The 23966-nt window shown below is 35.8% G+C and overlaps 1 protein-coding gene across 6 annotated transcripts in view; it reads left to right on the forward strand.

The window, feature by feature from the left end:
- The window catches only part of ITGA1 (integrin subunit alpha 1), a 168992-nt gene that overhangs the window by 122142 nt on the left and 22884 nt on the right, over positions 1-23966 (forward strand). For all 6 annotated transcript variants that reach the window (XR_008618050.1, XM_055086552.1, XM_055086550.1 and 3 more), the window contains 9 exons: positions 1693-1836; positions 2999-3256; positions 5700-5830; positions 9545-9711; positions 11136-11272; positions 13253-13363; positions 15190-15399; positions 17592-17672; positions 22568-22644. Coding sequence is in view for 5 of the 6 variants with exons in the window: in XM_055086552.1 (XP_054942527.1) it covers positions 1693-1836; positions 2999-3256; positions 5700-5830; positions 9545-9711; positions 11136-11272; positions 13253-13363; positions 15190-15399; positions 17592-17672; positions 22568-22644 (1316 nt within the window). In the remaining variant the exon portion in view is untranslated. The remainder of the gene's footprint in view (positions 1-1692; positions 1837-2998; positions 3257-5699; positions 5831-9544; positions 9712-11135; positions 11273-13252; positions 13364-15189; positions 15400-17591; positions 17673-22567; positions 22645-23966) is intronic.

Consider the following 23966-nt stretch of genomic DNA (forward strand, 5'->3'; position numbering starts at 1 on the left):
ATATATACAATGGAATATTACTCAGCCATAATAAGGAACAAAATTGGGTCATTTGTAGAGACATGGATGGATCTAGGGACTGTCATACAGAGTGAAGAAAGTCAGAAAGAGAAAAACAAATATCATATGTTAACGCATGTATGTGGAACCTAGAAAAATGGTGCAGATGAACCGGTTTGCAGGGCAGAAATAGAGACACAGATGTAGAGAACAAACGTATGGACACCAAGGGGGGAAAGCGGCAGGGGGTGGTGGTGGTGGTGTGATGAATTGGGAGATTGGGATTGACATGTATACACTGATGTGGATAAAATGGTTAACTAATAAGAACCTGCTGTATAAAAAATAAATGAAATAAAATTAAAAAAAAAAGAATGTCGGCAACTCAAGCAGTTGAGATATTTTTTAAATGGTATTTGGTTTTAGACATGTTTTCTGTAACAGTGAGCACAAATCCAAATGGTTGCAGGTGGCAGGGAGGTAAGCAAATAAAAAAGCTGCTGGACAGAAGACAATAGGAAGTGAGAGCCATGGGCTGGGCAGCTTGTGAACCATCTACGGGCTTAGCCCCTGCTCAGCTTCAGACGGCTATTGCCATGTGGGAATGAAGACCCAATATTGCCAGATCTTACAACATTTTATTTAACATTTGTATTTAAGTCAACCTAAAAGCAAAGACCTTTTAAACCTTTCATAAGCCTGTGAGAAAAGGACATTCAAAAAATCAGTGTCTAGCAGCTGTCTGGCAACGTGTAGAAATGTAGAACTGGGAGTCTTGAGAAGGAGGATGGAGTGAATTTGCCATTTGAGATAGTGGGAATTGGTAGGGAAGGATTGGTCATCTAAGGGAAGGGAATAGTTGCAGGTCTGAACTCAGGGGAGGCCAAAATCTAGGGAATGGAAGGAGAGAAAGGAGCCAGCAAAATGGAAAGAAAGAATGGTTTGTGATACAGTGGCAGAATCAGAAGAGCAAAAGTAAAGTCATGGAAGACGACAGGAAATTTCAAGGAGAAAATTATACAGCACATCGAATATCAAACACAGGTCAACATTTGGGAATGTTATTGCACTTGGATAATGAAGCACAAGTACCCTGGATTTCCCTAAAATTCATCCCTATCATTAAAGAGAAAATACAGTCCTGCTAGAGGATGGTCCCCAGCAATCCTTTTATATTTCTCTATCTCTCATAGCTGCTGGGACAAGACTTAGCAATTTTGTTGAGTAGACAGTTTTCTAAGACTCTAAGGTGAAATATGTTGCCCCAGTGTTCCGAGGTAATTCAGTTCCTCATGGTGTATTTAAACATATACTGAAGCCATTCAGGAATGCCTTCTATTGTTTATTTCATTTATTTCCTTAAAAATTTGTTGTATTATTACTGATCTTTTCTGATTTGTGGAGAAGAGAGGTTAGGGTGAAATACAAAGGAAATCCTTTCTCTTATTCTCAAGCTACAGGATCTATGACAACTGCTCATCCCCCAGGATAGTCCTAATATTAATTAGCTTCATGCAAGAGCCAATAAAGAGCTCTCAGGTAGCATTGGTTTCTATATTTCATTTCCTTTGTCATCTGACTCCCGAATACTCTTCTCAATTGGTATAAGTAAGAGAAATGCAGGTTTTTAGTCTCCTTGAGAATTTCTGATGTTCATCAGACTGTTTTGTTCTGTTTTGTCTTGGGTCCTAGATCGGTTCCTACTTTGGAAGTGTTTTAACGACAATTGACATTGATAAAGATTCTAATACTGACATTCTTCTAGTCGGGGCTCCCATGTTCATGGGAACAGAGAAGGAGGAACAAGGAAAAGTGTACATCTATGCTCTGAATCAGGTAATGGTAACCGTAACCTGATAATTTGGGTAGAAATCTGGGAGAATCTTTCTTTCTTAAAATTTCAATTAATTATGTTGTTCTAATTTTTCACTCGCTTCGGCAAAAGGAGCAAAGAAGCTTTCAGGGCCAGCCTACCTCACTAACTCCTCAGTCTCTAAACGAACATTTAGAATTCTGATAAAGTAGTTCAAACCGTTAGATATTTTCTGCTTGTAAATGTGAACTTTTTAAAGAGTATATAGAATAAAGATAAATAAATCTCACTAAATTGCTAAATTCACAGGGCAACCATTCATGAGCTCTGGTCTAGAGGTGGGTCACACACATTAACAGTTCAAGCTCTGTGTGTGTGTGTGTGTGTGTGCACGCGCGCATGTGTGTGCGTGTGTGTGTGTAAGGGGGGAAGGGGGAGAGACTGGAGAAGCAGTGAACTTTAAGGCAGTGACACCAAAGACTGAGCAAACTGCTATGGTCTTTGGAATACTTCACTCTGCTACAGTGAGATTTTGTTTTTTTGATCCTAACTTTAGACATATTTGCTAAGCGAAATAATTCTTGATTTCTTCATTAGAAGAATTTTTTGCTGTTTACAGCAAAGTTGAGATGTATCTATTTAGCTTGTTAAATTATTAGAGTCTTTCCCATATTAATTATTTTAAATCATAAATTACATATCTTTCTTCCTATCATCTTTTTGATTCCTCCTGTCAACATTTTGTGGTCCTGTGCTGTTTTTCCCAAGAAAATGTGTTCCTGTTCATCATTGCTAGCACTTTCCGTCCTTTATAGGGGAGAATAGAGAGAGACTTTTCCAAAAAGCACAATAATGGGTGAAGAAAGGATAGTGACACGAGTTGAGGATTTTAAAATTCAGCTCTTCAGCTTTAAAAAGCTGCTGTGAGTTATGTACTCACTTGATTACATTAAAAGGAGGATCCATTAAAATCCTCAATACATCATCTTTCCCACACTTCTACAACCTGTTCTTTGAAATCTCTAACTTTGCTCTCAGATAGACACACTTTTTAAGAAATTTTACAAACTTTACCATTGAGGTACACATGGTTTTTAGTAGCGCTGATTTAGGACATACTTAGAAACTTCGCTCTGCTGTAGTAATGACAGAAATCCATAAGTATCCTGTTTATCTTTCTTCCAGACAAGGTTTGAATATCAAATGAGCCTGGAACCCATGAAGCAGACTTGCTGTTCGTCTCTGAAGCACAATTCATGCACAAAGGAAAACAAAAATGAACCATGTGGGGCTCGTTTTGGAACAGCTATTTCTGCTGTGAAAGACCTCAATCTTGATGGATTTAATGACATCGTGATAGGAGCACCCCTGGAAGATGATCATGGGGGAGCCGTGTACATTTATCATGGAAGTGGCAAGACTATAAGGGAAGAGTATGCACAAGTAAGACGTTAAACCTACAGATTCTATTTAATTATAATTTAGTGTAGCAGGAGTGGATGTTACTGCAATACAACAGTGGTGTATTGTCATACAATCAGTAGCAATATATGGGTTTTTTTAGCTTTATTATTCATTGAGATAACATTGGTTTATTATATTCCACATATATTTCTGATTCTGTGATTCTTGCCCTTAAGTGATTAAGTGGGTTCAATACCAGGTGTCACCTGTCTTGCTTCATGAGTTATTTAATTTTTTTCTTCTGTCTCTTGGGAAACTAGATTTCTAATTCTAAGTTTTCTTTATAGAAGAATTTCTTGTAATTCTATTCTTTTATCTAGTTTTTTTTTTCTGTTGTTATTTGCCTCGTCTCCATGACCTGATCTTTTGAAATGGTAAAAAAAGCAAAACAAAAGAACACTTTTTAACAATGCTATTTAACATCTACAGTGTGCCTGATCCTAAACAGAGGATACCACTTTCTGAGTAAGAGAACAATAATTACATGATTTAGCCAATAAAGGAGGTGAAATTGTTTTTATATTCAATACCCATGTTTTTATAATAAAATCACATTAAGTTTATATTTATGAATTAAATTGGTATATTTTCATCAAATAAATTTGGGCTTCTGAAGGTTTACAATTTTCTCCCAAGTAATCCCTCTTGGAAAAAAAAATCTGAATAATTAAACTTAACCTGCAGGGGATTTCTTTTGTTCTTGTTTTAAATTTATTGTCAGTTAATGGCTCTTATACATAAATGTAACTTTTTCCTACATGAGAAAAATGTCTATTTACAGAAGTGTTTCATGCATTATAAAAGTAAAAGAGTTTAAAGGAATTCTTCTAATGTAGTTGTCTGTTTTTAAGTAACCATAGTTAATTAGGCATTGAACAACTACTTGTAAATAAAATAGAATTCACTACTTTCCTAGCTTACATAACATGAAAAGAAAATCAGAGCATCAATTATTTCTCTTTACAGTTGATTGTTCTTCGGTTCTGTAGTCAATAGAATTCTCAAAATATATTCATGTCTTGCGAAGTTGTGCTTAATTTTTCATAAAGTCATAATGACCTTAATAGTGAAACAACAAAATAAAGGGCATATTTCCATAATGACACTCCTATCCATTTAATAAGTGATTTGCTTCTGTTAAAAATCTTCATGGTATTTTGTAACTGGAAATAGGCTGAATTAACTATGGGGGCATGATGGAATCAGGAACTGAAGGAAGGAGTTTCTTGTGTTCTACCCCTTTATTCATACAGTTTCAATCCCTCACATTTAATGGAGTGGCATTTGCAGTAGAAAAAGAAGGATTTTTAAATCATTAGTAAGTAAACTAGATTGCCATAAGCAATTAATTTTGTAAAATGGTGGTAAATCAAGGTGCCACTTTAAGCAACAAAAACTATAAAGAATATTAGAGTTGAGTTTAATTATTGGCAAAATGCTTTCCCAAGGATAGGTGAAGATGTGCTCATTCATTTCCATAGTAACTAGAGGTGCTGCTTGTGTATGGAATGATCCAGAATCAAACTGAATCAAGTCCTCCAGAAACAGTGGGGCCAATAACTCCTGATTTTTTTGCTGAAAAATTAAGGAAATAATTTCCACTGAGCCACAAACATTTAAGCATGAAAAATGTTTCCATCTGGTTTGCCTTATTTTGCTTCTTATTTTATGATATTTAAGTGGAAAAACAGGAGCATAAGGAGATCCCAAGTTTAGGGAGTGTCTGTCAGTCGGGTCTCCCTGCCATCAGGTTCTATTAAAATATTATCAGCTTGAACCCAAGCTAAGTCAGGAAGTACAGATGTCAAACATTATGTATGGTAATGTGCACAGATCAGTCTTCGAGAACTCTATATTCATTGTGCCTTCCCAACGTTGTGGATACATATGAATGAAATTGAGTCTATTATGCTCTTGACTTTCAGAACCACTTTTGACAGACAGTAAAGATTGCATATTGAAAAATGTATTTGATAGCATGTATTATTTATACCCAGCCTCAAAGTTCAGTGAACCCCAAACTGACCCTAGGATAATTTTGTACTCCCCCTCTTGCTTGTATGATGTGTTTACAGCACCTTTAAATATCTCTGTGTAATGGAATTGAACAGGAACTAGAAAGTAGAGCCAATTACTCATAATGTTTTCCTTGAGGGTTGGACAAGATGACGTTATATAATATTTTCCCCTCTCTCTGGTGTCAATAACCCTGAAAATGATTTTGTCTGCACTATAAAAAGAATATCCTTTGGGAATATCTGAGTAATTCCTCTTGTCTCCACATGAGGGGCCTCTTGGGCAGGTTTCCAAAAGATCTCTAATTTTAATTTTTTGTTAACCAATCCAAGTTCTCAGATTTATTTGAAACTGTTTTTGAAGAGACTCTTCTGACATTAAAAACTCTCTGCTGGGATTTTCACAGCGTATTCCATCAGGGGGAGATGGCGAGACACTGAAATTTTTTGGCCAGTCTATCCACGGAGAAATGGATTTAAATGGTGACGGTCTGACTGATGTCACTATTGGGGGCCTTGGTGGTGCTGCCCTCTTCTGGTATGTATTTGAATAACAGCCAATTAATATGATAATATTTTCCAAATAGTTCCAGAGCTCAGAGTATGATTAGAATTTATATACCAAATGTCTGTTTCTTTTTGTGCTCCATTATTCAGATAAAAATTATGCAGTTTGGGAATCTGAGAAGTTGATAAATCTTAAAAATAGAGAAACCATATTAAAGGAACAAATAGAATCAACTCTTAATTGGGGTATCTATTATGTAATTGTCACTAAGATAAGTATTCTGCTTGGAGGGAAGCATAGGGGAAAAGTGAGCCTCATACAGGATGTATATAAACAAGAAACTTTCCCTAAATTTAAGTTACTTACAAGCTTTTAGCTCTTCATTTACCTAACACACAGAACTAGACATTTGTGCACCATTGTCTGATTATGTTTACATTGTTGGTCAAGCATAGAAGCATCTACAGTAATATCTTTTCTCAGCCTTTAAAATGCTGCATCCCCAAATTAATTTCAGTTAACTGTAAAATCCTCATCAATCGTCAGATATATTCATTAATACCATTTTATTAATTAATTAACTTATTAATAAAATAATTTGTTAATTAATAGCATTAATAACTAGCTTTAACTAGTTAATAAGACACGATTTCAAAAGGGTTCTATTTGAAAAAAATGTGACTAAAAAAAGTCAATAACTTTAACAAGAAATTTGTGTGATAATTTTGAAAAATGTTGCAAACTTTGTTAAGACATATAAAGGAAGGATTTAATAAATAAAAAACTGTTTATGCCATGTGCCTCAATGGAAAGTCCACATGTTGATTCTTTCAAATTAATCATTAGTTTAGTGCAATTCAGATAGTCTTTTGCCAAACTTTATGTAGAAGGATAGTAAAGAAAATTGTGAAAGAGGTGAAGACAGAGACTGGAAAATATGACTTTGTCATAATTTAAAATAATCCTTAAGAACTCATGGTCAAATAAAAGTTGTACACTAAACTATACAGAGTAACCATTATGTTTTTTAAAAAAATTTTTTAACTGTACAGTAGAGGGAAAGGAAAACTGAAAGGAGATGCTTAAGAGGGGAGAATGCTGGGCAGCAATGGGTGTGACTTTCTGGGGAGCCCACCCGAAACCAAGGCTCCAGACCAGAAGCCACCAGTTTCAGGAACAAAGAGAACATTTAGTTTTTGTTCGAACTGTTAATCCTGGATTAATTCATTAGGATAATCTTTACCCAGAAATATTTATTGTATTCACCCTTGTATATTAAAAAATATACATACATTTTAAGGACGATTTTTGTTCTCCAGTTTTGTCTCAAGGACTTCTTACAAAGCCCTGAAAACTTGTTTCTGGCCTCTCCTGTCCCCAGTCAAGGCTTTATCATTGAGGGGCCAGAATGACAGACTTGTGTCCCTGTCGTCGCCCAGCAAAATGGACTAAACCAGTATACTTCAACGTGAAGACCAAGATTTTCAATGCTGAAGGAGGGATTGAGAGTGGATATGGATGGCAGGTGATAAACATAGGCCCACCCAGCAGTCAGGGACATCCAGGAGCAGATGGGAGAACCCCATCCTGTGGGTAGACTGCCACAGACGCTGTAAAGATCTGCGTGGGGCAGAGAGGAGATGTGGGTTGGGGAGTGGTCAAGGCAGCCTCATGCCCAGAGGATCCAAACTTCCAAGCAGAAAACTAGACACGCTCATTCACTCATTCGTTGCTGGTGAAACAGTAAACTGGTTAAAACCCATTAGCAGGCATTTGTCACTGAAGTGTTAAAAAGCCTTAAAATGTTCATACTTTTTAATTTTACCTCCTAATAATTTTTTAAAGATATAATCTATGGTTAAAGATATATGGTCTTTAGAGTAATCACAGTGCTGTAGGTTATAGATATTTTTTTAAAGAAGGTAAGATAAATATCCAGTAAGAGAGGTTTGAGTAACTAGATTATGGTTCATGCATATGTTGGAATCGTATACTGCCATTAACAATAATGTTCTCAGAAAAATAGAAATATTGGAAGGTTGTTTATTATATTATGTTTTTAAAGTATTTATGCTTGTATATGTATATGGGTCAGTGTGTGTGTGTGTGTGTGTGTGTGTGTGTGTGTGTGTACTTATGCATGTATGTGTGTATATGCGTCTCTCTATATACAGACATACATATATATGTATATGAATGGTGATTATTGTTAAATGATAGAATTACAACTGATTTGTATTTACTTTGTTTCCTTTACTATATTTTCATATTTTCTATGCATAAATTGTTGTAAAAGAAAAATAACTATAATATTTCTTTTAAAACGCAAAAGCATAAGCAGGGACCTATGTATTCACAAGATACCTAGCTCTAAAGAGCCAGTCTGGTTACAAGGCAGAAACCAGATAACGGTGTTCAACAATTATGCTGGCTTTATTCTAAGGCATTAGCGTCAAGCTCCATATACTCTGCCTAATTTTGTATTACTCTGCTCTCACTTCAGATTACTGGAAATCACTGGGCTTTGGAATTAAAAAGACTGAGTTTTAAATCCCAGTTTTGCCCTCTGAACAGCTTTTGACCTTGGATAAAATATACTTGATCTCTCAGAGCCTCAGTTATCTCACATATAAAAGAGAGATAATAACATGTCTTGTTATGAAAGTTAATTTAAAATGTAAATGAATAATAAATAGCATATGTGCCTAGCACAGTGCTTCAAATGCTATTCTGCTTCTTCTCAGAGACAGGGACAAGGCTGAACCTACAAGAAGAACAGACAAGTATTATAGTGCAGAAACGATGTCCAGGGGCCTCTGGACTCTTTCCAGATTGGGAACAAACTCAAAAGTGCTGAAAATATGGTTTTGGTTCTGAGGTTGCACCTGGTTGCTTGGTTTTATCTCTTTTCTATAATGGGCAATATGGGTCTTTGGCCTATGAATTGTAAGGGATGAAAAATAATTTTGCCTTTACCCTTCTGAGTTCTTGGCTGAGACGACTGTAGTAAAAGAAGACAAATAAGAAAAAAAAAAAACCCAGAAGTTTATTAACACGTATACCTCATGTATACATGGGAGATCCCAGGGAAAAATGAATAGCTTCCGCAGGTAGCTTAGCATTCACACTTAAAAATCATCTTAATAGGGAAAGGGGAGGGAGCTGTAGGCCTCAGGGGAGAAAGATGAATGAATAGGCCCTAAGGAGAATAGATGGGAGGTAAGACTGTTTGCAACAAAGTTTGTCTGGGTGTGGTGTCCACTGCAACCTCCTCTCTTGTAATGAGTTAGTTTTCCCTGGTTGATGAAACTCCTGGGTAGAGATTTATGACAACTGAGTTTCTTTTGGAGGATCTATCTGTCTTTAAGCAGGTAAGTAGAGTTCAGAGAAAGCCCCTCCCTGCATTTTTTGTGTTTTAAGTACCTGCAGCTCAAAATCAATATACCAAAGCGGCATGTTTGGGGGTGGCCTGTCCTAAACTCCTATAGCCATATTTTAGGGTCGCATATTCTGCTACCCTTCAGAAACCAAAGCCTAACATGGTTCCAGAGTAACCTGGGTGCCTTCAGAACATCAATTACAATTTCTTCTATATCAAAGATTCAAGAGAGAAAGGAGTCCTGAGAGCCCATACTGTATACAAAGAAGAATCCTCTTGGATGCACTCACTTTGCACTCCCAAAATGATGGCATGCATTAAATGTAAAAATGTGTGAGTCATCACCATGGCTTATGTGTTTGCAGGTCTCGAGATGTGGCTGTAGTTAAAGTGACCATGAATTTTGAACCCAATAAAGTGAATATTCAAAAGAAAAACTGCCGCGTGGAGGGAAAGGAAACAGTATGCATAAATGCCACAGTGTGCTTTGATGTGAAATTGAAGTCCAAAGAAGACAGGGTTTACGAAGCTGGTAAGTGTCGTATATACAGAAGCGCTTTGGGGCAGGAGGACAATGTATTTGCTCCCGCATGATGAAATCCAGTCAGGTATTTTTTTTTTATTTCCCTCGATGGTAGGAATCTGCACATCACATTTGCCCCTGCAAACATGTTGAACCGTGAAAAAAATTCTACTGCAGAAGGAATAGGTTATGGAACCCAGTAAATTCTGGAGCAGAAACTACATGCTTATATTTGGTGGCCTTCCGCAGCTGGATTCCATGTTTCCCCTCTGGCTCTCCTATTGACTCTGAACAGTCAAGTGCTAAAGAGAAAGAGAAAGACAGAGACACCAGTTGAGAGGCAGAGTTGGAAACTGGGCTCTCTCCAGTACGACTGTTACTGCAGAGGACCTGACTGCCCAGCCACCCTACCTTCCTGAGATTCCTTTGCTCCAGTCAGGAGGTGACCCTGGTTTTTGAGTGTCAGACAGATTCCGTGTGTGTTCTCAGGCACATCACGTCAGCCTGGGTATCCTTTTTCCTGCACTCTACAGTTTCTAAAGCGGTTTTTAATGATATTGAAACGTGTTGGAGTCAAAACTATGAAGGCCATTGGCTGCCGAAGAGTAATTTACTCTGCAAACCAAATACAGGTAGAATGAGAAAACCCCCTAATCCTTAAAATCTGTTTTTCTAAATTTGTTCTACATGTGCATATTTATGATCTGCAGTGGACCTCTGACTGGAAGATAAATGAGGTATAGGAATGTAAAATAACGATTAACATTTTCATATGCAACATTTGTCTTATTTTTATATAGTAATTAAGCAATCAAATAAGAAAGGTTGTTGCCTTCATAGAAAGTATAAGGTTTAACTTGTTTTGCTCATTGTGGTATGCTTATTTTGTTAAGCTTATTTATTAAGCGTATATTATTATATCCTTTGAACATAGTCAAAAATGACATTTTTTATAAAATAGGTTAAAATGTCACTAATGTATTTTTTTCTCTACTGAAATACAACATAACGAATATTCTAATCAGGGCTCCAACATTTCTACACTAAAAAAAAAATTTAAGTGAAAACCCAGTAAACATAGGCATGGACAAGAAATTAGGTGGTATGTAGGGGTGTGTGTGTGTGTGTGTGTGTGTGTGTGTGTGTGTGCGCGCGCGTGTGTGTGTGTAAACATACATATACATTTTAAAATAAGTGTAATTAAACATTAAAAGCCTTGTGAACTCAGAAAGCAGTTCTATAGAGTTTCTCAAGGCTATCTTCATGACTGCAAATACATTGTATTACAGTAGTATGGATATGCTGAATAACAGAGAACTTTTGTCGACTGATCGCCCAAGAGATTTTTCTGTAATGTTAATTTAATGAACTGCATCATATGAAAATCACCTGAAATGAACATGTCTGTCAATTATTCTTTTTTATTTTTATAGATATGCAGTACCGTATCACACTAGATTCTCTAAGACAGATATCACGGAGTTTTTTCTCTGGAACTCAAGAGAGGAAGATTCAAAGAAACATCACAGTTCAAGAATCAGAATGCACTAAGCATTCCTTCTACATGTTGGCAAGTAAATCATATATAATAGCTGCCTTGTTCCAAGTCAAAAATGTCTATTTCAAGTCAGTCAATCTTACTTTTATTTCAAAGTGCAAATCATGAATTAAACTTTGTTCACTTTTATCAGAAAATCACAGGTCTGATTTTCTAATTTCCAAATACATTTCATAAAACTATCTTTCATCTTCCCTGTGTATGCTATCAAATATCCATATATTATGGAACGTTAAAAGGCACAGTACGCCAGTTGATAGAGACCTTGTATTTCATTCATTTATTCATTTCATTCATTCATTCATTCTTTCTTTCTTTCTTTCTTTCTTTCTTTCAACTTGAAAGCATAGTTGAACTTTTGTGGGCCTTGTCCATCAGAAGTGCTTAAATGCCCTGAGGGGAAACTGTTGGGCCATATGCATTCCGGGGTCTGTTCTTGTCCATTGAACTATGTGTTTCACTCTTTGACTTTAGATTAAAGGAAAAAGATCTGGTATTTTCTATCATCTGTAGACTTTGTGCTACCTGTCCCTGTTTTGGTGGATGAGGGAACCTTGGAAAGCAAATGATTAACCTCTAGAGATGGCTGATAAGCCAGTTTGAACCATTTAAATGTATTTTATTGGGTCGCTGTGGATGTGGGACAGGAGTTTCTTAAACATTTTCTTAAAATGTACATGACACTAAAGAAGAAGAAAAGCAGAATGGATGTACTGAGAAAACACTGATTTTGTTAACAGAGATTGAGACTTGAGACTTGAACATGATCTTGGAATTTTAAATGAAATAGGACTATTTGCCCCACCTCTGACTTATTTCTGTGTTCTTGATGCATTCATCTTCCATATTTTGAAAATATTGTAGTCAGGGGCAGGAAAGTGACAGAAGACATGCATGCTGGTGTGCCATGTTTACTCTTCCTCAGTGATTTTCAAGTCAATATTCCCCAGGACATATGTCAAAATAAGCTTATTTGGTCAACATTGAAGTCAATTTATGATTAGAAAAATAAAAATGGAGGGTTTTTTTTTTATTTGTTTCATCAGAATTGAACATTTAGGAGTTAGAACTTGGATAAGATTTGAAAAGTCATGAAACCAGATTTGGCAGTGCCTCCAACCTGCTAAAAAATCACTGTAGTGTATGTTTCTCCAAAAATTTAGTATCTAGCTATATCTAGGCACTGGGATTAAAAGGAATGAACTAGTTTCAAAATTTCCGAAATTCTTCTGGATTTTAATGGATACTTTAACATTTGTTCTGGAGTCGGCCAGGATGGAATTTGTATCCCAGCTTCCTCACTTTCTGAGTAATTTTGACAAAGTGGTTTAGTCTCTTAGAGGCTCAGTTTTCTATCTGTAAAATAAAGACTGTAATTAGTATGCATCTTGGAGGATTGTTGAAATAATTCTCAATAATGTATATAAAGCTCTTAATTCTGGACATGTCATGAATGATGGCTGTCACTGATGATAGTATAAACAATGTTCATCACATCCATATTATTTTCATATCATTTCACATATAAAATTCTTACAACTCAAGGTATATATTATATTAACGAAATGCAACTCAATTTAAAGAAGGTTTGCTCTCTTGAAGTTGAAAGACTTTCCTATAAGTATTACACAGTGATTTTTAGCTCGAGGTCTCAAGAGAAAGGATATTATTATGTAAGTAGCTTTGAGGGGTACATTCTGACATGGCCAAGTACGACCTATCCATCATTCCAGCAGACCCATCTGAGAAGCTGGACGTGAGTCAACTGGTCACAGTAGTAAGCATCTGCGTTCGTTCTAGCAGCGTCCCTTGTCAAGGCAGAAGGGTGGTCTCTCTCCAGTGAAGCAAAAACCTGATCAGGTCATATGTCAGATCAGGTACACAAGAATGTCCAGTGAGCCTGGCCCACAGGGCAGAAGAAGGAAGCCATGACAAGGTCAGAACATCCAATAAATATGATGCCGATAACATATTTTATGTTTTCACCTCTAGGACAAGCATGACTTTCGGGACTCTGTGAGAATAACTTTGGATTTTAATCTTACCGATCCAGAAAATGGGCCCGTTCTCGATGATTCTTTACCAAATTCAGTACATGAATATGTAAGTCAGATTTTTTAAAATTCAGAATACTTATTTGTGGATATATTGGGGAAAAAACTGAAACACATAAACAGATGTATACACAGAAGCCTAAATCAATTATATTATTAAAAAAAAAAAGAATTAGACTCTTCTAGACTTTTCCCAATTCTTCTAACTTCCTACTGTTGGAGTTTAAGGGAACTTATAAATGACACCTATTTTTATCGCTCCTAAATTTAGGACCAATCGAAAGAAAGACATGGGTTGGCCAACTGGAACTCCCCTTTATTACTAATGAACACTGGGTTGCAGGGCATGGTTTGGGTATAATGGGTGTCCTCCTACTGAGCCAGGCGTAGACCACAGGTAAGCAAATAGGTCATTAGCAGTGCTCAGCAATCTCAGGCCAGCAATCTCGAGCCTTTCCGGGGGCCCACCTTGTAAAACTTGCAGAATGGAAATGTAGATGTATGCTTCCCATGAGCTCACCACCGCCCCAAGAGCAGAAGAGGCAGGAAGGGACTGAGCTGTGTTCACCTAGTTTTTGCTTCCAAATTCACAGAGTCTACTGTCCCACCCCTGAGAGACAGTGAGTGAGTGGGTAAAAGGATGGGATCACAAGTGTGGCACCAATGCAGGAATCACTAGTGGTGGAGAATTAGCTTTCCCCCCGCACCTATCTTCTGCTTTCCCTTCTCCCTTCCAAATATATTTATTGAGTGTCTTATATGTACCAGACATCAGAGCTTACAGTCTAACCTAGGAAGTAGGTATTAGGTAGTAATTAAAGCACATGCTCTGGAGAACTTCCAGAGCTCAACGGGAACTTCTGCTAGACTGAAGGGTTAAGGGGCGCTCCCTGGAACTTATGACATTGCATTTGAGACCTGACGCCTAGGAAGTGGAAGAGCAGTGGTCCAAGCAGAGGGATATGTGCAAAGGTTCTGAGGCATAAAAGGAACTAAACTAAAATCACTAGCATGGCTGAAGCTGAAGAGCGAGGGCAGAAGGTCATGTGGGAAGAGGCAGGAGGCACAGGCAGGAGCCAGATCACCAGGACTTTGTGCCACTGCACAGATTTTAAATGTTTTTGAGGAACCATGGAATGCCATTGTTGGTTTTAATTGGTTCGCTGATAGCACTGGATTTTTTTTTTTAAGGATTACTTCAGCTGCGCAGTGGAGAATGATTGGAGGGAATCAAGAGTGGGTGTGGGAGACCAGTCAGGAAGCTGTTACTTTAGTCTAGGGAGGAAATAAGATGGGTTGGACTAGAGGTGGTGGTGGAAATGGAGAGGCAAGGAGAGCTGTGGGAAATATTTAGAACAGTGGTAGAATGGACTGTTCTTGGTGATGGATTAGATAAGGGGAAGGGCTTAATGAAGAAAAGGAGTCAAGGGAAGCTCCCAGTTATGTGGCTTGCTCATTTTCTACCCTCTTGACTGAGGCTATTATGATCCTAAGTATTTGATTCTTTTAAATAGAAAATCTCATAATCAGAGGTGAGTGTTACAGTGTTCTCTCATAACTTTGGATCGTAGAGTACTTGACTTATTTCTTTGAAACTGTTCTACTCTGGCAGACGAAAGCCATTGAAAAACATCTGTGGAAACTGTGCATTCCTTAAAGGAATGGAAGAATTTATAACCAAAAGTAAAGGTTATGATTTTCCCCTATCAATTATAGGAAGAACTGTAAAAATTCCTTATGATTTCTACAATGAAATCTATTCTCTTTAAGATTTTCTTCTTTCGGCAGTATGTCATTTCTTTTCTGCAAGTTCGTAGGTAATTTTCAATAATGCCTAGCTAAAGTTTGAAAAATGTTTTTCTGTGAATATTTCAGATTCCCTTTGCCAAAGATTGTGGAAACAAGGAAAAATGTATCTCGGACCTCGCCCTGGATGTCTCCACCACAGAAAAGGGCCTGTTTATTGTCAGGTCCCACAATGATAAGTTCAATGTTAGCCTCACAGTCAAAAATAAAGAGGACAGTGCCTATAACACCAGAACCATAGTGAATTATTCTCCAAATCTAATTTTTTCAGGAATTGAGGTAAACTTTTAGTTTTACATTTATTTATTCTTGTAATACTCACACGTTGAACCTACTTTTCATACTACTGAGGTAAATTTTTATTACATTGATTTTAGAATAGAAAGCATTTTGTACAAAATTAGTACTCACTGATGGTGAAAGGACCAAGAGTTTTTTAAAAGCTTTTTTTGGATATATTTCTTTAGAGCTCTTCGACTCTTCTTGGATTCAGTATGAGGAAAAGATCTCTGATATACCAAAACTTTATGTTTCACAGAAGCCTTACACCACTGAAATTGAGACTGAGTCAAGAAAAAAAATAAGCATAACACTCAAAGTCAAAACAGTTTAACAAAAGGGCAGAGAAGGAGTAATAAACGTGCTGAACAATAACAAAAAATTTACATGCCAAAAAATCGATACCATTCCCTACTTTTTCTATGCACAATCCTTACACTGGCAAGAGAGTTGTAGTAAATGATTATGTCTCATTGTCATGACAGAAGGTTGTTTTGGTTTTTGTTTTGTTTTTTTTGGCCATGCCACGCAGCTTGCAGGATCTTACTTCCCTGACCAGTGATCGAACCCCGGCCCCTGGCAGTGAAAGTGCCGGGTCCTAACCACTGGCCCACCAGGGCATTCCCCAGATGTTTTTTATTATTTTGGCAATAACATACAGCTGCATAAGATGCTCTATCAGGATTAATTAATACTTCCAAATTTGAACTTTGCTTTTAATTCTGATCTCTGAATGAATTCCCCTGAATTAAAATTCAGTATATATGAGTTAGTAATGTATATAATTCATATTAAAAGCAAATACACTTATTATATACAATATTAAACACTTTAATTGTCTAGTTTCTATAAATTCAGATTTTCACTGACATTTCTCTCCATTTATTAGGATATCACTTAGGGACATGATACTAAGATAGGCTTTAAAAATGTCCTATATTACTACCACCTATTTTATTTTATAATAATAAAAATTTATTACTGATATGTACTATTCTAAGTTCTTTATAGTTTTTTATTTTATTGAAGTATTGTTGATTTACAATATTGTGTTAATTTTTTCTGTACAGCAAAGTGACTCAGTTATACACATATGTATACATATTCTTTTTCATATTCTTTTCCATTATGGTTTCTCAAAGGATATTGGATACCCTGTGCTATACAGTCGGACCTTGTTTATCCATCCTATACTACCACCTATTTTAGATTCAGGAAAGAATGTTAATTAAAAATCCAAATGTGCAAATTGATGCTGGGAAAATATTACCACTGAATTCTTCTCAGAAAAGAGGACTATATTAAATATCATTGTATCTTCTTCAAATGACTTCATGGCCTTGGCAGAGAGGCAGAGCTATGAAATCAACAAGGCCTCTCTTCTCCTCCTATTAATGGCAACAATAGTAATAATAATAATGGCAGTCTTTTCTTGAGTCATATTATGTGTCAGAAACTGTTCTACAAGTTCTACTTATTCATAGTTATTTAACTCTCATTAATTCCTTTGTACGTAGGTATTATTATACTACAGAGATTCTCAGATAAATCCCTTTTTTCCCAATTTAACATTTCTGTAATTGCATTTTACAGTTGCTATGTTAATTTAACAGGCAGCATTATTGTTTCCTTCTTATTGGTATGTAAAATACTGGTGAGTCTCATATTCAAGGTCATTTTCAATTTGATGAGATAGAGTTCGACTAACCCCACTTGACAGAAAATCAGGCCCAGAGAAGTGAGGAGTCCCGACAAGGATAAAGCTAACAGTGGTAGAGTCAGAGTTTAAATCCTGGTGTTTCCAGGTCAGAACTCAAGCTCTTACCCACTCCTCAAGTGACGACCATTCACTGTGGGCTTCCATGTGTCAGTCCAGTATGTGTGGGTTATTTTGTGCAGCCGCCTATTCACCCTGTGAGGTAGATGCTGTTCGTACTCCCATTTTTCAGTGGAAGATCTAGACAGGCTGGTGTGATGCACTTCATCCTACAGCCATCCTTAACCGAAGTGATGTTTTCCCATTTCCGTGGGCTGTGGGACAAGTGATCCCAGAATGCTGTGACTCTCACAACTATACTGAGAAACAAATCCTAGCAAAGCAGTCTAAGGTTCAGCTGGGAAAATTCTAGACCATCAAGCTCAAGTATTTCACCTGTGTGTCTGCTCTAATTCTGTTTACTTTCTCTTCCTAGGCTATCCAAAAAGACAGTTGTGAATCCAATCATAATATCACATGTAAAGTTGGATATCCTTTCCTAAGAAGAGGAGAAATGGTAAGCAAATTATAGAAAATACATGTGGCAATTGGATATGAAAAATAATCTGCTCAAAGCCAAATATATAAATCCTTCTAGTGGTAGTTTAGGATGACATAGATGAACAAGATGGAATTCAAAATTGTGAGATCTTGAAATCAAAAGGCAGTTGTGGCATGGGTCAAACTCAAACACCAGGACAAAATTAAGAATTTTTACTCTACAGCTTATGTGATAAATGGAGCTGGGAAATTCTGGTATTAGTGTCGCCTATGTAGTAGGCTTTTCTACTGTAGGAAAAAGAATCTTTCAAACCAGTTGGTTTAGAACTTTGTATAGAAACTCTACTTCCATTTCTCTTTTTTAAAAATAATAACCTCACTGAGATATAATTCACATACCACAAAATTCACTCATTTAAAGTTCAGTGGGTTTTAGTATATTCACCTAATCGTGAATTGTGTACCATCACCACAATGGATCCTAGAACATTTTCACACCCCACAAAGATACCCTGTATGCATCACTAGTTACTGCTGTTTTTTTCCTTGATAACCCCTCCATCAATCCCAGGCAACCACTAATCTACTTTCTTTCTCTATGGATTTGCCTATTCTGACATTTCATATAAATGGAATCATACGATATGTGGTCTTTTGTGACGGGCTGACTGGCTTCTTTCACTTAGCATAATGTTTTCAAGGTTCATCTATTTATCAGTAATTCATTTTTTTAAAATTTCCAAACAATATTCCATTGTATGAATATATCAAATTTTATTTATTCATTTATCAGTTGATGGGCATTTGGGTTGTTTCCACTTTTTTGCTGCTATAAATAATATTTCTATGGATATTTGTGTATAGGTTTGGTATGGACACATGTTTTCAATTCTCTTGGATATAAACCTAGGGGTGGAATTGCTGAGTTATATGGTAGCTAATGTAACATTTTGGGGAACTGCAAAACTGTTTTCCAAAGGGGCTATACCATTGTATATTCCTGCCGACAATGTATGAGGATTCCAATTTCTCCACATTGTTGCTACCTGTCTTTTTATTATAGCCATCCTGGTGGGTGTGAAGTAGTATCTCATTGATGTTTTGATTTGCATTTCCCTAATGGCTAATGAAGTTACATCTTTTCATGTGCTTATTGGCCATGTGTATTTTTTTTTGAGTAATGTCTATTCAGATTGTTTACCTATTTCTTAATTGGGATGTCTTTTTGATTATTTGGTTGTAAGAGATCTTTGTATATTCTACATGCAAGTCTCTTATCAGAAATGATTTGCAAATATTTTCTTCCATTCTGTAAGTTGTCTTTTCATTTTCTTGATGGTGTTCTTTGGAGCGCAAAAGTGTTTACTTTGATGAAGTCCAATTTATTTATTTATTCTTTTGTCATTCATGCTTTTGGTATCATATCTAGGAAGACTTTACCTAACCCAAAGTCACAGTTACTCCTGTTTTTTTCCAAGAGCTTTACAGTTTTAGCCCTTATATTTAGATCTATGATCCATTTTGATGGACTTTTGTGTATGGTGTAAGTAAAGAGTCCAACTTCATTCTTTGTGGATATTCCCACACCATTTATTGAAAAGACTATTCATTCCCCCATTGGATTGTCTTGGCACTCTTGTTGAAAATCAGTGGACCATAAACACATGGGTTTATTTCTTGTATCTTTGTTGTATTTCATTGATCTATATGTCTATCTTCATGACAGTACCACATTGTTTTGATTACCATAGCTTTATTGTAAGTTTGAAATCAGGAATTGTAAGTCTTCTAACTATGCTTTCTTTTTCAAAATTGTTTGGCTATGCCACGTCCCTTGCATTTCCATTTGTATTTTAGAATCAGCTTGTCAGTTTCTGCAAAAAAAATAAAAAGCCAGCTGGGAGTATGATGGGTATTACACTGAATCTGTAGATCTATTTGGGGAGTGTTACCATCTTAAAAATATTAAGTCTTCTGACCCATGATCATGGGATGTCTTTGCATTTATTTAGATCTCCTCTAATTACCTTCAAAACTGTTTTGTAGTTTTCAGAATACAAGTTTGCATCTCCTTTGTTAAATATATTTCTAAACATTTTATTCCTTTTGATGCTGTTTTAATGGAAATCTTTTAATTCATTTTCAGATTGTTTATTGCTAATGCATAGAGATACAATTTTTTTTATACTGATCTTTTACCCTGCAATCTTGCTGGAATTATTTATTAGTTCTAATAGCTTTTTTAGAGGATTCCTTAGGATATTCTATATATAAGATCATTTCATCTGCAAATAGAGGCATCCTTTCCAATCCAATGCCTTCTATTCCTTTTTCTTACCTAATTGCCCTGCCTAGAACCATACTAATTGAAGAGAGAAGAGTTCTTTCATCTCTTTTTAAAGAAATATTTGTGGGCTTCCCTGGTGGCACAGTGGTTGAGAATCCACCTGCCAGTGCAGGGGACACGGGTTCCATGCCTGGTCTGGGAAGATCCCACATGCCGAGGAGCAGCTAAGCCTGTGTGCCACAACTACTGAGCCTATGCTCTAGAGCCTGTGAGCCACAGCTACTGAACCCGCGTGCCACAACTACTGAAGCCCACACACCTAGAGCCCATGCTCCGCAGCAAGAGAAGCCACCAAATGAGAAGCCCGTGCACTGCAATGAAGACTAGCCCCCGCTCGCCGCAACTAGAGAAAGCCCATGCACAGCAATGAAGACACAACACAGCCAAAAATAAATTAATTAATTAATTAAATCAAAAAATAAAATAAAATAAAAAATAAAGAAATATTTGTTTCCATGAACAGCAGAGAATAATTATCTCATTTAATGATAAACATGATATTTGCATGTATTTTCAGTGAAGGTTGCTTTTCGGTATGAATATTTGCTCCTTATTCACTATTGAGTTAAGGAGGGAAATCTTTAATTAATCAAAATGATTAAAATAAGAAGGTATTTTATTTACTTGACATAGACTTAAACAAAAAAAGAGAAATACTATCCCAATATTTATTTCAACTTTCTTAGATTATAATATTTTTATAAGACTTCAAAATAGATCCCTGACATCTTTAACACACATCCTAAAAAGTTGACAAACACTGGTTTGGACATCTGGAAATAGCAGATGTCTATCTGTAGTGAAATCCTTAATGACAAATTATCGATAATGAAATCTTTTAGCTCTTCTTTTTGCAAATGAGAATTCAAAAAGGCCTTTCCCCTTAACACATGTGGCATGGTTACTAGTGATTTAGGATACCAACCACGAATCATAATAATTATCATTAAATTGAATATTTTCTATGTCCATTTTAGCTTATAGAACTAACTAGATGTACCAATTTACTTTTGGAACCCCATGATAAAGTCTGTTTCTTGACTATCTCAAATGAAATATACTGTGAATTTGCATTCCTTCCCTACAAATCTATAAAATACACATCACTTCTGAAAAAAAAACACTCTTAATTCCTCTAATTTGACATGGAAATAAGGAATGTCAACTCATGTCTACTCCTTCCTTTGACCACTTCAATTAACCTTGGAATTATCTCTATTTCCTAAAGAATAATGATATACCCTCTGTTATATCCCAGTCATTGGAGACATTAATTGAAATCGTAGTAATTTCTTAACCATCTCTTCCTTTCTTTAGCAATTCTTTGGTGCTTAGGGCAAAAGCTTTACTCAGAGTGTTTCATTGTCATCAGTAGAGAGATGGAAAGATAACGTGCAAGTAATTTTTACATGGGCTTTACACTTAGAATATATTTTTAGATTTGCAGTGTAAGCATTTCAGAATCAGGTCAATATGCATAGGCAGCTTCTTCAGCCCCGCTTCTCTGCTAGTCTCTTCCCTCCATCTGAAGACTCATCGGGAATGCCAAGACAAATGTCCAGGCCAGTCAGAGGGCTAAGGACAGTCAGGGAAAAAGGAGCTCACTGAGATTCTGACAGTTTGACCCACCCAATAAAGCTTCTACTGGAATTGTGATTACTATTTCAAAGCAAGAAGAAAACTATAGAGCTTCAGATTCTTAGAAGAACTATTTTTTTAAAAACTAACTTAAAAAAATATGTGGGAGAAGAAAATTCCACACATTAGAGTGTACTACCATGCAAATCTCAAGATCCCTGAATTCTAGTCACCCCTTCTATAAATGGTGCCTAAATTGAATAAAAGAGCTTTAAGTATCAAATCTTGTCTAGTCACAAAGATAAAATTTTAGGTAGCGTTTATTAATTGTACGTTTTGAACTATCAGTTTTGCTGGCCCAAATTCCAAAATACCTCAGCACATTATTGGGTTTGTAAGCATTATTATGAGGCCTCTTGGACTAGAATTTTGCTGATGACCTATTTCTTCAACGAGTAATCTAGTTTTTGTACTGCCTGTTGGTGTTTATAAAGAGCCATGAATTACATAATTCATGTGCTCAGGCATAGTTTCTCAAAAGTAAGTTACGTCCTGTATTTAAGTGTCAGTAAAACAAAAACATTTTCCAGCTTTTCTTAGATATTGTTTTAATTCTGCAATTTATACACAAAACTCACTGCTTTTTAAAGTTATGATTCTTATAGTTTACTTTAAATAGCCAAGCCTTTTATTTTGTTTTATATTGTTTTTGTTATTCCTTAAAGGTCCACAACTTTTTTATCCTATCAAATCAATGGAATTCAGTATGTGTTCCCCTATTTTATAATGGATAGATATAGAGGGCGGCTGATACTTGAGGTTTCCATTTTAAAGAGGCTTTAATTATGACCATTTCATAATAACATTGTTTATGATTGTGATCTGGTAGACAATGGTAATATGATAAAATATCATTTATATAATTTAATGTTTTAATCAAACATTCTACTACTTTATCTGTTACTAAAGATATTTTTATTTTATAGGTAACATTCAAAATATTATTTCAGTTTAACTCATCTTATCTCATGGAAAATGTGATCATTCATTTAAGTACAACAAGGTTGGTTCCTATGTGTGCATGAGTGTATGTGTATGCATGCATATAATTTCTTTCATGTATTTAAAATATTTTGTTTTATAGACTGACTAGAACTTCTTACAGCTTTTATGGGATCAGTAGAAGTGGAAGGCAGTGAACCCCTTTGCTTCACAAAAACATCCTTATGAATAATCAGCAAAATAAAGAAATTTTCATTTAATAGACATAATACACCTAACTGGATTAAATCATTGGTTCTATGAGCTATAAAACATGTTGTAATCACACCTCACTTATATCTGCCAAACTGCATTTAAATCCGTTTAAAATTTTACAGGCTTTTCTAATTTAAAAACTTTTACTGACTGCTCATCAAGGTCAACTGAATCATTAGAGGGACTTAAAGTTTTATGATACCCTTTTGTAGTTTAATAACTTTTACTCAAATCAGTCAAAGCTTCCGAAATGGCGTAGAATACACAAACTAAAAATAACAAAAGTCTAATAAGGACATTGAAATAGTGCTTACCTTTCTTCTAAGTATAACTATCCACTGGACCATAAGCAACTTGAGATAAACTTTTATTATTTGTTATTTTATTCCCCAGTAAAAAAAAAAAAAATCTAATAATCACTAAATAAATGTAGAGTGAGAATGAATGAATTAGTGAGTAGTGAATAAGTGAGAAAATGAATTAATAGATGAGTTAATTCTGCATGCTCAATTCAGTTCAATTCAACAAATATTTATTTGAGATCTATTATGGACAAAATATTGAATTTGTCACTTAGGGAATATAAAATTAAATAAGGGCATGAACCTCTTCATGGGTTGAATATTACAGTAGGGGACTGAGACTAGTATTTAAATTATTATAACACAGGATAGAACAAGGAAAATTCATTAGAGAAATATAAGCCATGTGTCAGAGACTTAATGGAGGGTGAAATTACATCTGCTTGGCAATGAGAATCCAAGAAAGCTTTATCAAGGAGGTTATAATTGAGAAGAACCTTAAAGGGTGGGTAGCAATTCAGAGAGGTTGGTCGGTAGTTAGATGGAACATTTCAGGCAAAATTTACAGCTTGAGCAAAAACTCAAAGGTAGACCACTGGATCTATTTGGGGGAATATTGGCTGATCCATTTTAGTGCAAATATAGAGAATAGATAAAGGAGTAATGGAAGATAAACACGGAGTATACATCTTACCATGTTACAGTAAGTGTACATCTTACCATGTTACAGTAAGTGTTGAATTTCAAAATGAGGCATCTTTTCTTAGTTGAACAGGCCATGAGGAGCCAGAGAAGTTTTTGAGGGGTGAAGTCATAAATACAGAGC

The sequence above is a fragment of the Physeter macrocephalus genome, chromosome 8 (genome assembly GCF_002837175.3).
Source record: "Physeter macrocephalus isolate SW-GA chromosome 8, ASM283717v5, whole genome shotgun sequence".
NCBI classification, from domain to species: Eukaryota; Metazoa; Chordata; class Mammalia; order Artiodactyla; family Physeteridae; genus Physeter; species Physeter macrocephalus.